Source organism: Nomascus leucogenys, chromosome 9 (genome assembly GCF_006542625.1).
Source record: "Nomascus leucogenys isolate Asia chromosome 9, Asia_NLE_v1, whole genome shotgun sequence".
Lineage (NCBI taxonomy): Eukaryota > Metazoa > Chordata > Mammalia > Primates > Hylobatidae > Nomascus > Nomascus leucogenys.
Genome location: NC_044389.1, coordinates 41,236,437 through 41,251,760, shown reverse-complemented (window position 1 = coordinate 41,251,760; position 15,324 = coordinate 41,236,437). Strand labels below are relative to the sequence as shown.

Below are 15,324 nucleotides of genomic sequence, written 5' to 3'. Positions count from 1 at the left end.
ACATTTCATCATATGAATAGAAAATATTGTATTTATTCATTACTTTTTTGATAGGCATTTCTAATTTCCCTTAATAGTTTTTCTGTGATTCCATTATTGCTTAGGTTTAAGTAACTTTTATAATCACAGAAATATTTGAGTACTTAGGATTTGCATGTTTATATTATATAGCAAACCAGTCTTGAATATTTACCACTGGAGTTATTTTCTTCCGATGCCTCAATTATGGCAAAATGGCAAATAATTCAAGATATTATTTTTAACATCAAATGTAATTTGTTCAAAATTTACATTAATCTTTCTCATAACTAGTCACTTCCATTTTGTCTTCCTGTCATCCTGAAGAATGAAAATGTAATTTCCCAGAGGTTTTAAAAATTGGGGGAGTATTACATGTAGCTGAAATTAAGTGATTAATAATTTACTTTCGGGTCATGAATCAACTTCGTGGGATGCTAAGGATTGTTTGCAACCCAAGAAGTATGAGCAGTAACAATGCACTTTTTAAGACTCCAGAAATCTCAAAGGTTGGCTGCCCAACCTAATTAAACTTCAATCTTCTGATACCAAATTTATTTCTTCTTTGTACTGCATTTCCTCAGATCTTCTTGACGGAAAATGTCATTTTGCCTGACAGCTGATAGACGGGTTATGTAGCACCATAATTGGAGAGAAAAGGATAGCTTAAAGCTACTTGATTTAATGGCTATATGTATGGCTTTTTCTTTCTTTCTCTCTCTTTTTTTTAAAGTTTCTATGACAGACACAAAAGGCCTTAGCAAATAGGCCCAGTGCCATTTTTTCCTGCTTCCTCCAGGGGTAATTATCTTACTCCATCAATAGTGCTGTCAGAAATTGGGCACATAATTCAGCATTTAAATGAACAAGCAATGTAATATTTCCTGTCTCCCAGTGGAATGCTTTGCAGCTCACATTCTTCTCTGTCACTCGCTCACTCTTGATGCATGTCCCATACCCAGTCCTTGAATACCTTTTCTCCCTTGTGTTTCATTGCAGATGTTGGCTCCGACTTGACACCTACTTCATTTGGAGTTTTATAGGACCAGCAACCTTGATAATTATGGTAAGAATTCCTAATTAACTATGTGTTTCCCAGCTCAAGAAGTAAAACTTTCACTATCCCGGTACCGACTGTCTTTAATTTACAGAGGTTAATTTGGGGAAAGCATGTACTTACTTGACCCTACATAATTCAAGCAATTAAACACTCATTATAGTCTACTTTTATGTTGTAAAATAGTTAATCAAAACTGGTGGGAGAAGAAAATATTCATTTGCAAAAGCTTTTGGAGTGTTATAGCTACTCAAGGGTCCAATCCAACATAATCCATTTGGTTTTATAGATATTTGAGCAAGGATGACTCCAAGGTTGACAACAGCGTATTTCCATTATTTTTCTTTTGGATAATTTGAATTGGGAACTGACAGAACTTAGAAAGGTGGGAAACACCTGACTGTTCCTATCAGCTTTGTTTTTTTTATGAATCTTGAAAACTTCAGAATTTAAAGGCAAAACTGTAACATTTTACTTGAGAATGGCACAATCACATTAAGCATGCATTCTGGAATTGTGCTTCCTTTTCCGTGTTTAGATCCATAATATTCGGATTTCAAAAATGGATTAACTTAATTTAGATAAAACTGTTAGTATAGTTGCTTATATACTTACCATTTTAAAAATACAAAGTTGCTATCCATTTTGTGAATAAAATGTTAGCCTATTGACTTTGGATAAACATAGGTCTCCAGTTTCTTATTTGAAATCTTTGGGACAAGATGTATTTTGGAATCAGAAATTTTTCAGACTTTGGAAAGATAATATGGTACATATATTGCATAATACACAATAACCCTAGTGAGGAATAGGCAGTTACCCAAAATCAAACACATCAACAAATACTCACAGTGGAGACTAGGCAGCACTGTGTAATCAAATACAGGATTTCAACAGAAAAAAAAAGAAAAGGAAAGGTAGGAGCAAATAGTGGAAAGACCATGGAGAGCCTTATGTCAATTCAAATTAGGTTTTCCCACCACATAGATTTACTTCATGTTAGGCTTTCTGGCCACTGAATGGATTTTTTTTTTTAACAACCTTCATTTTGCAGATTTTTTGGATTTGGGGATGATTGATAAAGTATTGCAAACATGTATTTTTGAGAATATTTCAGGAGGGCTTTTATTGCCAAGTTGTGGAATATATAAATTAATCAAGTGGTAAAGGGCAACTCACTCTGTGGTTTTTTATACAGTTTACTTGTGTGTGATATATGAAGTTTACATGAGAGCTTTCTGTTTTTCTGTTTTGTTTTGTTTTGTTTCAAATTTTATGCTTTCTTTGTTACCAGTGATATGACAATACCATTGGGGATTTCCTTTACTTTAGTCCTCCTTTATTGTAGCATCAGAATTTAACCAACATTTTATAATCCTTTTGAACTAGCTACACAAAAATATATTAATTTTAGTATTTGTATTTTTGTAATACAGTATTTGAAAATGTGTCACTAAATAATAAATTTAGATAAATGTTCAGAGTGTAGAAATAGTAACACACCTTAAAAAGTATTGTTTTTGTTTTGACATACACTAGACTTTGAATTGTTTCAAAATTTCCACAGCATCATTCCAGCTGATGCTGATTTTGTATTTGTGTGATTTGGCATAGCAGGCATAGTAGTGCTTTGTAACTCAGTAGTATCCCAATTCTCAAAACTGGCTTATTGCCTTTACTAAAACACTAGGCAGTCATCTATGATCCAATTCCTTTAAAAGTGTAGTGAGACCTAATTTCCCAGGACAACTCATCTGTTACAGAGAATAAATTTGCTTTTTTGTTCCTACTCCAATTATGCCACATAACACTACCTTTTGCATTCCAGCTTAATGTAATCTTCCTTGGGATTGCTTTATATAAAATGTTTCATCATACTGCTATACTGAAACCTGAATCAGGCTGTCTTGATAACATCAAGTAAGTGATTTTTATTTTTGTTTTCTGTAGGTTGCCTTACATTTATACTCCAAACTATCCTTTCTATTATATCAAAATCTTATGACAAAAGGATAAAGAATATGGGTGTATTGTCTTTGCTGAATAAGATTATTGATTGACTATCAAAGTGACTTGATCTGCCTGAAAATAAGTATAATAAAGTTCTGTTTTCAAAGATACTTTTTCTCCTAAATTCTAATTTGGAACATGAGAAGTTTTAAATATCTATATTCATTGTGTCCTGAAAACAAACACAACGTTTCCATTTAGGGCAGATTATTCTTTTTTTTTTTTTTTTTTTTTTTTGAGATGGAATTTCACTCTTGTTGCTCAGGTTGGAGTGCAATGGCGTGATCTCAGCTCACTGCAACCTCCTCCTCCCAGATTCAAGCGATTTTCCTGCCCCAGCCTCCTGGGTAGCTGGGACCACAGGTGCCCACGACCATGCCCAGCTAATTTTTTTGTATTTTTAGTAGAGACGGGATTTCACTATGTTGCCCAGGCTGGTCTCAAACTCCTGACCTCAGATGATCCGCCTGCCTTGACCTCCCAAAGTGCTGGGATTACAGGCATGAGCCACCGCGCCCAGCCTGAGTATTGTTTCTTAGAGCAATTACCACATCACTTCCTCACACTCCATCTCCCCCTCCAGAGCAATGTAATGAGAGCCAGATGATGGTACCTACAAGTACCAAAAGGGGAATTTTACATCACAGAAGAGGAACCCTGGAGTTATGGATCTGGGCATTTATATAGGAGCTGTTAGATGGCTGCCATCCCCTTCTGAGAGAGAGAAAGAGACCTTCCTAATGTAAACAGATACTTTGTAATATAAAAATATGGCTCTAAGTTTTACCTCCCTTTGAAATATTAACACTTAACCTCCTGGGAACTAAAGCTAAATCTCTCCAGAAGTCTTTATCTATTTAATCATCTTTTAAGTTTGAAAGTTTGTTGTTTAATCCAAGTTCCACTTTTGTATGTTCAGAAAATTCTGCCATGCAGAAATATGAGAATATTCACATTACTTTTCAACAGTAGTAGTACTTTACAGAGGCAAAAAAAGTAGCTAATTTACATTTTCTGAAAAGAAAAATAGTTGCAGTCCTTGATATAACAAAAAAATTATCGTGTTTCTTTGGAATGTATAATATTTTAGAAAGATAGTAATATTTAGATGCATATTAGTTATTAAGATATGATATATTAAATTGCATTTTCATATAATTTGCCTATGCTAGTGTTATATTTATTAAATGCTTTTACTTAAATGAATGTATTTCAGAAGTTTCATGAGGTAATCTGTGACTTTTCTGTGCCACTGACATTCTCCTTGAACTACCTCAGATAGCAATTATGTCACCCATTTTCCATCTTTCTACATTCAGCGCCTGACAGTTCCTGGCCCATAGTAGACCCTCAATGAATGTTTACAGAATAAAGTAATATATTAAAGACTATAGTGCCTAAGGTGTATTGACATTAAGTAGTTAATTTTGTTGAAGGAATTATTTGTCTACATTAAATAAAAAGGATAACCAAGGAATTAGAAAAATTAAAATATAGTGGTGCAAAATAGAAATTATCTACAATGAGCGATAGTCTTTTGTAATTCTCAATATTACTTAGTTGAGATAATAGTCATTGTATTGTTTAATTATGTACAATTAAATTGTCCTTCTAAAGTACAGTGTTGGTTTCTTAGACTATTTGTTCCTGATGAAATTGAATTTGCATAAATTAAATAGGCACGTAAATTTATCATATGTACTTTTACCCACTTTAGCACAAATTACATCTCTGTAACTATTTTGTAGTATAAAATAAAACATAAGTAATACTTTACTTATTATTTGTATGATGTATTTAAATACTATCAGAAATAAGGGAGTAAGACTAACATTTATGTAGCACTAGGTTATAAATTAGCAAAAAGGATCATTCTTTGTCCTATATTTCAAGTATACTTTTTAGGGAATTTTTTTTCTTTTTTACTTTGTTGTCTAATTCAACAAAAGGTAAAGACTTTTGCTTACCTTTATGATTTGTATTTAGTACTGTCACATAGTTTAAAATATCAATTTGTTTGTATAATGTTCATATGTATTTCTTTAGGTAATGTGGGTGAATCTTTATGATATCATTGTTTAGAAAAATAATTCAACATGAAAAAAACCAATAATTATATTTAGTGGCATTGGTAGCATCAAGCTTTATATTACAAAGCAAATAAAGTCTTAAATGAAAATATCTTAATTTCAATTATGTCTGAACTGTTTTCTAGGTTATATTCTTTGGAAAGTATTTAATCTTCCTGAGGCTTTCTCCCTTTGAAATGGGTATAATAATGAAATATACCTGACCATTAAATGGGCAGAAGAACATAAACCTTTGATGATGCTTTTTAAAAAGTTTAGTAAATGAAGAAGATAAATTGGGTAGTTGTTAGAAGGGATATAGAGGACTTTTTTTTTCTTTGTTTTTATTTTTACTTATTTTTTTAAGATGTAGAGTCTTGCTCTGTTGCCCAGTATGAAGTGCAGTAGTGCCATCAAAGCCCACTGCAGCCTAGACCTCCTGGGCTCAGGATATCCTCCCACCTCAGCATCCCTAGCAGCTGGAACCAGAGGCATGCACCGTCATGCCTGGCTAATTTTTTTGTGTTTTTTGTAGAGATGGGGTTTCACTATGTTACCCAGGCTGGTCTCGAACTCCTGGCCTCAAGCTATCCTTCCACCTCAGCCTCCCAAAGTGCTGGGATTATAGGCGTGAGCCACTGCACCCGGCCAAGGATAGTTTTAAGTTGAAATAATTATGAATATAGATATATTGATGGAAAAGAACCAGTGATAGAGAAATTAAGAATATAGGAAAGGAGAATTACTGTTATAGTTGTGATCTGAGGTTGTGTAGAGAATGTGATCCAGAATAGTGGTAGAGCAATTCCACTACACTGGATTTCAGGAAGGACATTTTTCCAGTAAGCTAGAAGAAGCCAAGCAGGAGGAGCCGTTTCCACTGAGACTGGATGGAATAAATAACAATACGTGTGATGCAGATATGTTGGTGGAACTGGGGTAGTGCAGTGAATTGAGGGATTTCTGCCTAGTCTCCTCAATGAGGTAGGAAAGATAGTCTTTGGCAGGATAACGGGACATGTTGAAGAAAAACAATAAGAAAGATATCTCCAGAAAATATTCCTTAATCTTTTCCAGAATCTGAAGAAAATTTCATTTAAAATACATTATATTAACAATCTAAGAAGTGGTTGTAAAGAAATCAGCAGGGCATAATTGCTAAAGAAAAAAGGAGTTAAGAAGAGTAATAATGATTTTGAACATTAAGTAAAACTGAAAATCTGGCATTTTTTTAAACAAGAATAAGGCTGTGTGTAATATGTATTCAAAATGGCATAGTAAATGTGAGAGTGTTCGCTTTAAAGATATAAGATAAGTATCATTTATCTGGAAAACTTTTTTTTTAGTATATTGAGGAAAGCATAAAAGTTAATGTTTACTTGCATTTTTCAAAAATTTTTGTAAAATGGTGAGCAAGACAGGCCCCCTTGTTCAATTTATTAAGAATAAAAAATCACCACATAAAAGCCCTTTGGAAGTCAGTGGCTTTCTAAAACAAGTCATTCATTCAGTTACCAAGTATTTGTTGCTTTGATTATACACGTTCTTTCACACACATATATTTCCTTTATCTGAAATGTGTTTGCTGCTCCCCCTATTCACTGCCACTGTTTTCTTTAAGCCACTTTCATCTTCAGAATCACTGCAGTGGTCTCCTAACTTCTCTGTCCACATCAATTCTTGCCCCTGCCTTCACCAGCTAGAGAGATCTCTTGAAAAACTTAAATCCGATCATGCAACACTCTGAGGTAAAACTCTTCAAAAGAGCCCATTACTCAACTAAAAGTCTGACTTCCTGCCAAGGCCCATTAAACCTTCCTGATCTAGTTGCCCTTTTCTTTCTTCAGCCTCATTTTATGCATGTTGGCCCTCTGGCCATTCTAGATATGCTCTCTTTTGCCTCACATCTTATCTCTGCTGTTTCTCTACTGACTTTCTTTTCCCTGACACTATGACTGGCTGACTCCTATTTATCCTAATTAATTAAATTATTATTTTATTATCTTAAAAATTAACTTTTTAAAATTCTAAATTTACTTCAAGTCATCATAGAAAACCCCTTTTAATGTTCATAGAGAACATTTAATTGGTTGGCTCATTACTAAATTAAAGAATTCTCTGGAAAAAATAATAAAAAATAGAGTGAAGTAATATAGGTAATATGATTACAGGGGAAATGAGGTATGCCGATTCTTGGATTTAACTAAAAAAGTAATTAAAATTAAATGATACATGTCTGCATTATCTGCTGCTTGCTTACTTGTCCTTTGTCTCTTTCATCCAGATAGGTAATTATAGTTAGAGGAAAGAATGCCAATCATATGAATTTTCTCATTGAGTTTCTGACAGGTCAAAATCAGTGCTTACAATAATCATAGCAAAACTCTAACCGAATTAAAAAATAGTATATGTAAATATGAATAAACCTATTATTGAATAGTTACCAGCACAAAATTAACTTACAGTATGGCTGAAGTACTATGACATATGAAACATCTGTGAGGAGCCTTTAGAACTCTCTTGACATTTACCTTCAAAATAAAAATTGATAGTTTCTCTAATCACCCACTTCTATTATTGAAAAATATTAATTAACGAATGTATTTCAAAATAATTTGTTTAATAACATCTCAAGTTATTTTGAAGAAAAAATGAAATAATGGCCATTTTAAGACGTAGAAAAGAACATTGGTGCCTATGTGAAGGGAACACGGAATCTACCAGGCTTTGCTTTTCTGTATCTGTCCCTTTGCGCCTTCTCATCAACGGACTTCTGCATAAAGACTTATGATGTCACCGGGTCATGTTTTCTGATTTCTAGTCCCTCTCCTTAGGTTTTATATGAGTGATAGGGTGGCAAAGACTCTGTCAGATGGTTTAAACAAGTATTCGCTTAAAGATACACCTTTTACTTTTTTTTCTTCTTCCCTAGTCTCTAATTGTCAAGGAAGACATAATGGTCAAGGGGAGTACTAACTTGAGTGTCAAACCCAGTTGGGTTTGAATTTCTGTTCAGTCCTATAATGTTTACATGACCTTGGCAAGTAACATCAGAGGTCTGGGTCTTACTTTCTCCTCTGAATTGGGAATAGTTATACCTATTTCACAGAGCTTTCTGATAATTACATGAAATCACATATGTAAAGAATACAGCATATAATTTGTTGCCCGTACAGGATGGTTTGAATATTTTTAACCACTCTGTATGGAAATGCCCTGCTGCCTTTGATTCCTTGTGTTTTCAATGGTGAAGCTTTGCTCAGCCTCTATCAAAATCCCATTAGAATTTGACTGGCTTTGTTTACCATATGGTATCATGAAGAATTATGCATGATATGATCCTTTCTTTTTTTAAGCCAAACTTATCCTATTACGAAAGAATTGGCTCCAGGCGTGGAATGCTCATTTGATTAATAAATAGCTAGTTCTGTTCTTAGTTCTGGAGGAAAAAAATAGTATCCTCAGTGCGCTTGGACACCTGCCATATGCTCAGAAATCTAAGAAGGCTTCCGAATAGCTTCAGGGATGGATAGTAAAATATCTTACCAGTACCCATAATAACTTATTATATTTCTTAAAAAGGTAACCTTTACTTTAAAAAACATGTATCTAAATGTTAGTAAAAACAATTAAGTCAGAATTACATTCAGCTTGATTAGTATTATATGAGTACTTTGTGGTTGAGGTCTAAAAAAGTAAAGGCAGCATATTCCTGAAAAATACAACAATATCGCAAGAATATTTTAATGCTTTAATTTTTCAATTTCACATTAATATAATGTATATACTTAGGAAAAAATTCATCTTAATGTTAACAATAAATATATGTAGCCTACTTTCTAAAATTATCTCATTTCTATACCATAGTCGAAGCAATAACTTAAAAGTTTAAGCCTTTATGAGACCAGTAAATCTAGTTCTGAGTTGAATAGTAAAAATTTCATCAATTGCAGAGTTTTCTGGATGAGTTTGAGGAAAATTTTTAGAACTTTCTTATTCTCAAAATACTAGTTACCGATAAAAATATTGATATACTGATTTTTATTTTTAAGAAGGAGGCTCAAAATTGTCTATGCAAACAAAAATATTAGCTTATATCTCTATATATTTTTTTCATGGTTTGTCTTTCACCATCAAAGCTATTCAATTAAAATCAAGATTTTACAGATTGCTAATTATTTTAAATATTTAGAGATAGTATGTTTAAAAACTGTTACCCGTTCTGTAAAAAAGATTATTGGGTCAACATGCTATACTGAAGATGTGTTTTCCCAAATTTTAAAAATCAAATGTACTTCTCCATGCTCATGTATATACTGTGAACACTTTAGTTTTAAGAATTAGCTAGAAACAATAATACATTTATTCATTGTAATAAGATAGAATCATTTTTAAAGAGAATTCGGAAAGTGAATTTAATTTGTCTGTTTTCCCGTTTTTTCTGTCTTCCTCTATTTCTTTGATCTGTGTTTAAACATTACTAGAAATCACCATAATGATATCATAAGCAATCCAAGTGTATTTAAAGAGTAATACAATCCAAACGACATTGTGTGGAGCTTTGTGTGTTTTTAATGACACTACTAGACGCTTCAGACAAGTTGAGACTTTCCTAAGGTAATAGTGGGTCCTTTGCTGATTGCCTTAATTTTAGCATTTAAATGCATTTAGCAATCACTTCTTTGAAAACTGAATTTCAGTCACTGATTCAAAAAGCTGTTCATTCTGCAAGTGTTATTGTCCATCTCATTGTATCCTTTATTTTAGGCTATAGTTTTAAGTTTTCTGAAATGTAAAAGGGCTGCTCTCTTTTAGGCTTTTCTTTAAAATGCATTAAAATTCCCATATGGTGTTTCTATGAATCAGGGTTTATGCATAAGTGTATTTAACATATTTTGTCGAGTGGAAGCTCACATTTGAGAAAACTGGTTTGAAGGATGACTGCCATAGGCACACTAGAATTGTTTTCCATTATACCTTGAGATCAAATTATAGTTTCACTTTTCCCCGAAATAATTAGGTTTCTATCAGATATAGGAGAGTCAAGTGCTATCTAAGGATGAGAAAGTTTAAAAACCTATCTAAGGGGAAAATATCTTCTTCATAATGAAAACATAAAAATTAGCAGGTTCTCTGTTCTTTATATAGAGCTTAGACTCAGATTACCTTTATATCCCACAAGAAATGTGCAGTCAGACTATGGAAATGCTTAAAAATCTGACTTAATTTAAACTAGCTATTCATAAGACTACAGTTTTTCCCCCAAATGGTAAAGAGTAAGATTTCATAAGAGTAGAATAAATCAGAGAATAGTTATAATAATTAACTTTTGTGTTCCACATTATTCACATATTTTAATTTTAATTTTAATGTATGAACTTTGATTTGATTTTATCCTTGTTTATTAATTTATTCAACAAATGAGAAAGATAAAATTGTGGATATGTTTCAAAGACAGAGTTTACAGAATTTGCTAGTTTTTATTTTATTTATATATATACATATATACATATATACACACATATATACATACATATACACACATACACACACACACACACACACACATATATATGTATATATATACTTTTTTTTTGAGAAAGGGTTTTGCTCTTGTTGCCCAGGCTGGAGTGACTGCAGTGACATGATCTCGGCTCACTGCAACATCCACCTCCCGGGTTTAAGGGATTCTCCTGCCTCAGCCTCCCAAGTAGCCAGGATTACATGCATGTGCCATCATGCCCGGCTAATTTTTTGTATTTTTAGTAGAGACGGGGTTTCACCAAGTTGGCCAGGCTGGTCTTGAATTCCTGACCTTAGCTGATCTGCCCGCTTTGGCCTCCCAAAGTGCCCGAGCCGCCAAGCCCAGCATACATTTTTATGTAGATTCTAAGAGAATGGAGTGGAGTGTGACTCCAAGGTTTTTGGCTTGGGGTACTAGAACAGCGAGTGGTTATTACTGAAATGCGGAAAACTGTGGAGGGTTCACTTTTGGGGGTAGGACAGATTTTTTTTTTTTTTTTTTTTTGCAAGATAACTTGCTGGACATCTTAGTGCAGTTGCTGAGTTGGAAGTTGGAGTAGTGAAAGCTGAAGATACAATTTGGAATCATCAATGTATAAATTTTATTTTTTTTTTTTGCATTTAGTGTTACTTATGTTTTATTTATTTTCAGTATTGATTTCACTTTATTATTTTCTATAATAGCAAATTATCCTGGTTTTCTAAAATTTAAGGCAGTTATATATATACTTTTAAAACATTAAGAAAGTAAAGAATAGAAAAGAAAGAAAAAAATACAACAGTGAAAATGGCATAAAGATATAGCAAACAATTGAAATGGTGACTTTCCAACCAAACTAATTTCTCTCACTAGTCACTAAAAGGTATGTTTCTGTTAGAATGGCCACTGCTGGAAGTATCAAATGCTGACCACTATGGTGTCCTAAATCATAGTGACACTAGTGATATATGAAACTTAAAATTCAGAAGTAAGTGTTCTAGAGTTGGTTCAAAAGCTCAATAATGTCAACAAGGACCAACGTTCTTACATCATCCTCGGAATGTTGGCTGTTGTCATTCACTGTATCATCTTGTGGTCCAAGGATGACTTCTTCAGCTCCAAGCATCATTATATCCTTTCTTGGATGCATTCAAAAGCAGGAAAGAAGAGATAAGAGAAGGGATTCTCCTCATGAGCCTTTCCTCACGGGCTTCTCTCCCATGTTCAGGGTGTAAAATATTCCTCAGAAGCCCCTTGCTGGCATCACATGTCTGAATCAAATGACCACTCCCGGCTGCAAGGGTATCTGGAAAAGCAAAGGTCTGGCAAAGGGGCTGTGGGAACAGGACATTCCCAACATTTGCAGAGCTCAGGGCAAGAGGATAAAATGATTATATACATATATATATGTATATATAGATGTATATATATGTATCTCCTAACCTCCTCTGGTGATAGATACACCTTCAAAACCACTTGGAAGATTAAGTGTGAGTTTAGAATCCTTTGACATCTTAGAGTTCCATGCCAGGATGTGGCTCCTGGCTCACTGCCTATCTTCCTTCTCTTCCTGCCTCCAGCTAGATACCAGCGTGGGGCCTCATGCACAGGTATGTGGACACTGTGCCCCACACATCCAAGCTCTTTCTGCCTCTCCCAACCAGCCACCCCTTGGCCACTCCTCAAACCTAGACAACCTTGGGAGAATGGGTCAGGGTCGATTTTATTTTAAACCCGTGAGACTGGGTAAGATATTGAGATTGAGGGTAGATACTGAAAATAAGAGGACTAGGGACTGTAACCCTGGGACACTCTGACTTTTAGAGATCGTAGAAGTGTAGAACCTGCAAAGTGGATTTGAGGAGGAGTAGCCAGTGAGACAGGAAGAAATCTACAGACCTTGGAAGCTAGGTGAATCTAGCTTTTCAAATAAGATGGGAACTTAGACTTGACCACTGAATTTAGCAACATGGAGATCTTTGGTTAACTTGACAAAGGCTGTTTGGCAGAGGGGTTGATGAAGACTTATTACAGTGGAGTGAAGGGAGAATGGGAGGGGAGGAGTTAAAAACCACAGGTAAAGACAATCTTTTCAAGTCTTTTGCTGTAAACAAGAGCTGAGAAATGTAGTAGTGGGCAGAGATCTTAGGTTGGGGAGGTTGTTGTTGCTGATAATAATTGGTTTGTTTTTAAGCATGAGATACGTTACAGTCTCTTCCTTTTAATTTGGAAAGAATACACAATTAGTTGATATTAAAAAGAGAGAGGAAATTGTATGGCATCTGGCATCTACACTTCAGTAGGCAAAAGAGTATGGGATATAGTGTACAAGCGAAGGCTGATCTCATATAAGAAAGACGCAGACGATACCATTATTTCTTTATGTGATAAAATTATGACTGAGACCTGCTAACCTATTGACCAGTAGATGTTTTCTTTTAAAATAATGCAATAAATTATCGTGGTTCATAAGTATTCAGTGTGTTGAAAAACGTTTATCTACCTAGAAAAGAATTACGTAATATTGAAAAGTATAACATTATTATGAAGTTGTTTTAATCTTCTATTTTTTCCCTTCATATTAATATATAGTAATATATTTACAGGTTAAAAATTAGTATTCCAATTATAAAATCTATTTATGTCTATATGTATATATGCATGTGTGTGTATATATAGGTACAAATATGCATATATATGCATATACATAATCAAAATAGATACACACATATCCAGGCATACAGTCATGCACTGCATGATGACATTTTAGCCAATGACAATCGCGTGTATGATGGTGATCTCGTAAGATTGTAATACCATTTGTTTCCTGTATCTTTCTTATGTTTACATTTGTTTAGATATACAAATACTTTTGTGTTACAATTGCCTACAGTATTCAGCTCAGTAACATGCTATACAAGTTTATAGCATAAGAACAATGAGCTTTACCATATAGCCTAGATGTATAGTAGGCTAAACCCTTTAAGTCTGTGTAAGAACACTCTATAATCACACTACTATGAAATCGCCTAAGAACACATTTCTCATGATGTATTCCCATCATTAAATGACACATGACTGTATATGCTTTCTAGAAAATGCAACTGTCCAAAGGCTTTATTAACAAATAAAAATCAGTTAGATGTCAAACACATTTAGTAGCTTTGTTGTGTAATTTCATGAATTTAAGAAACTAAATAAATTATATGTTTTCGAGAAAAATTATTTGTCAATGAAAATTACCTAAGCAACACAATTCATTTCCTTCAAGCAATAATAAGGCACACATTTTGATACCTTATAATTTTTTATTTAACTATCTTTCTAAAAATAAAATATAGTGTTATGTATTATAAAATTTTATGAAGCATACTTTATAAAATAGCTGTGTGTAATACACCTTTTTGGACATTAAATGTACACTCATTGTTATTTTTCAGAAATAAATGGTTATACATAGAGGAAAAAGGGACTAAATGGAAATGTACTGAAGTTAATAATGATAATGTTTTAGTGCCAGGATTATGCATAATGTAACATTTTCGTTTTTATGCACTTGCATGGTATTTTCAGACACCACTTCTGAACCAAATACACGCCAATTTTTCACACACCAACCAGTGCTCCAGCAGCAACTGGTGTTCAACAATGCAATTCAGTTTTGAAACTAACTCCCAGGATTAGCACAGACCCTACAGGTTAACAGCTCTGTCCCTCAAGACCACCTCCACTTTAGGCAGCAGGTGCCAGTGGAGTGCCCAGGATGCCCACATTTTGCTCAGGCAACTACAAATTCAGGAGTCCCCATGACCATCCCTCAAATTTGATCGTTTACTAGAACAATTCTGAACTTAGAAAAGTACTGTACTCAGAAGTATATGTATAAAGGATACAACTCAGAAACAGCCAAATGGAAGAGATGCACAGGGCAAGGTATGGAGGAGAAGGCATAGTTCTCATGCCCTCTCCAGGAAACCACCCTCCCACGAATGTGGATGTTTTCACCACCCTAGAAGCTTCTTGAAATCCATTCTTTGGAAGTGTTTATGGAGGTTTTATCACATAGGCATGATTGATTCAACATTGGCTACTCTATCTCCAGCCCCACTTTTTCCCCAGTGGTTGTGCGGGAGGGGAGAGGAGGCCGAACATTCTACCCTTTTAATGTTAGCTTGGTCCTTCTGGGAATGGGGCCCCATGCTGAAGTTATCTAGCCTCCCGCCATCGCCTTGCCAGACACCTTTCCCCTCAACACACCTAGTCATCTCATTAGTATGCAGAAGGCACATGGAAGATTCCAAGGGCTTTAGGAGCTCTGTGCCAGGAATCAGGTACAAAGAACAAATATTTATTTTTTATTACACCATTTCACTCTTGAGTTTTCAGAAGCTAGTATGATGAATACATAGTACTCTTATAAAAACATTTTATTTTAAAAATATCTCACCCTACATTATGTCCGAAAATGTATTTGTGAAAGAACAATATAAGAATGTCATTTCCCTGAAAGGATTGTCCTTCTATATTTTTAAGCTGTGAAACAGTTTTTAAAAAATCAAGTCTAATATTCTATTGTGAATATGCTACTGTGGCTATATCTACATAATGAAAATTTAATGAAGTCTTATGAAAATGGGAACTTTTAATTATTGCAATTTATCTGTCTT

The 15,324-nt window shown here is 34.1% G+C and overlaps 1 protein-coding gene across 22 annotated transcripts in view; it reads left to right on the top strand.

Annotated features, from left to right (window-relative positions):
• The window catches only part of ADGRL3 (adhesion G protein-coupled receptor L3), an 871,587-nt gene that overhangs the window by 785,613 nt on the left and 70,650 nt on the right, over positions 1-15,324 (top strand). For all 22 annotated transcript variants that reach the window (XM_030818870.1, XM_030818875.1, XM_030818872.1 and 19 more), the window contains 2 exons: positions 1,018-1,084; positions 2,904-2,995. In XM_030818870.1, coding sequence (XP_030674730.1) covers positions 1,018-1,084; positions 2,904-2,995 — 159 coding nt within the window. The remainder of the gene's footprint in view (positions 1-1,017; positions 1,085-2,903; positions 2,996-15,324) is intronic.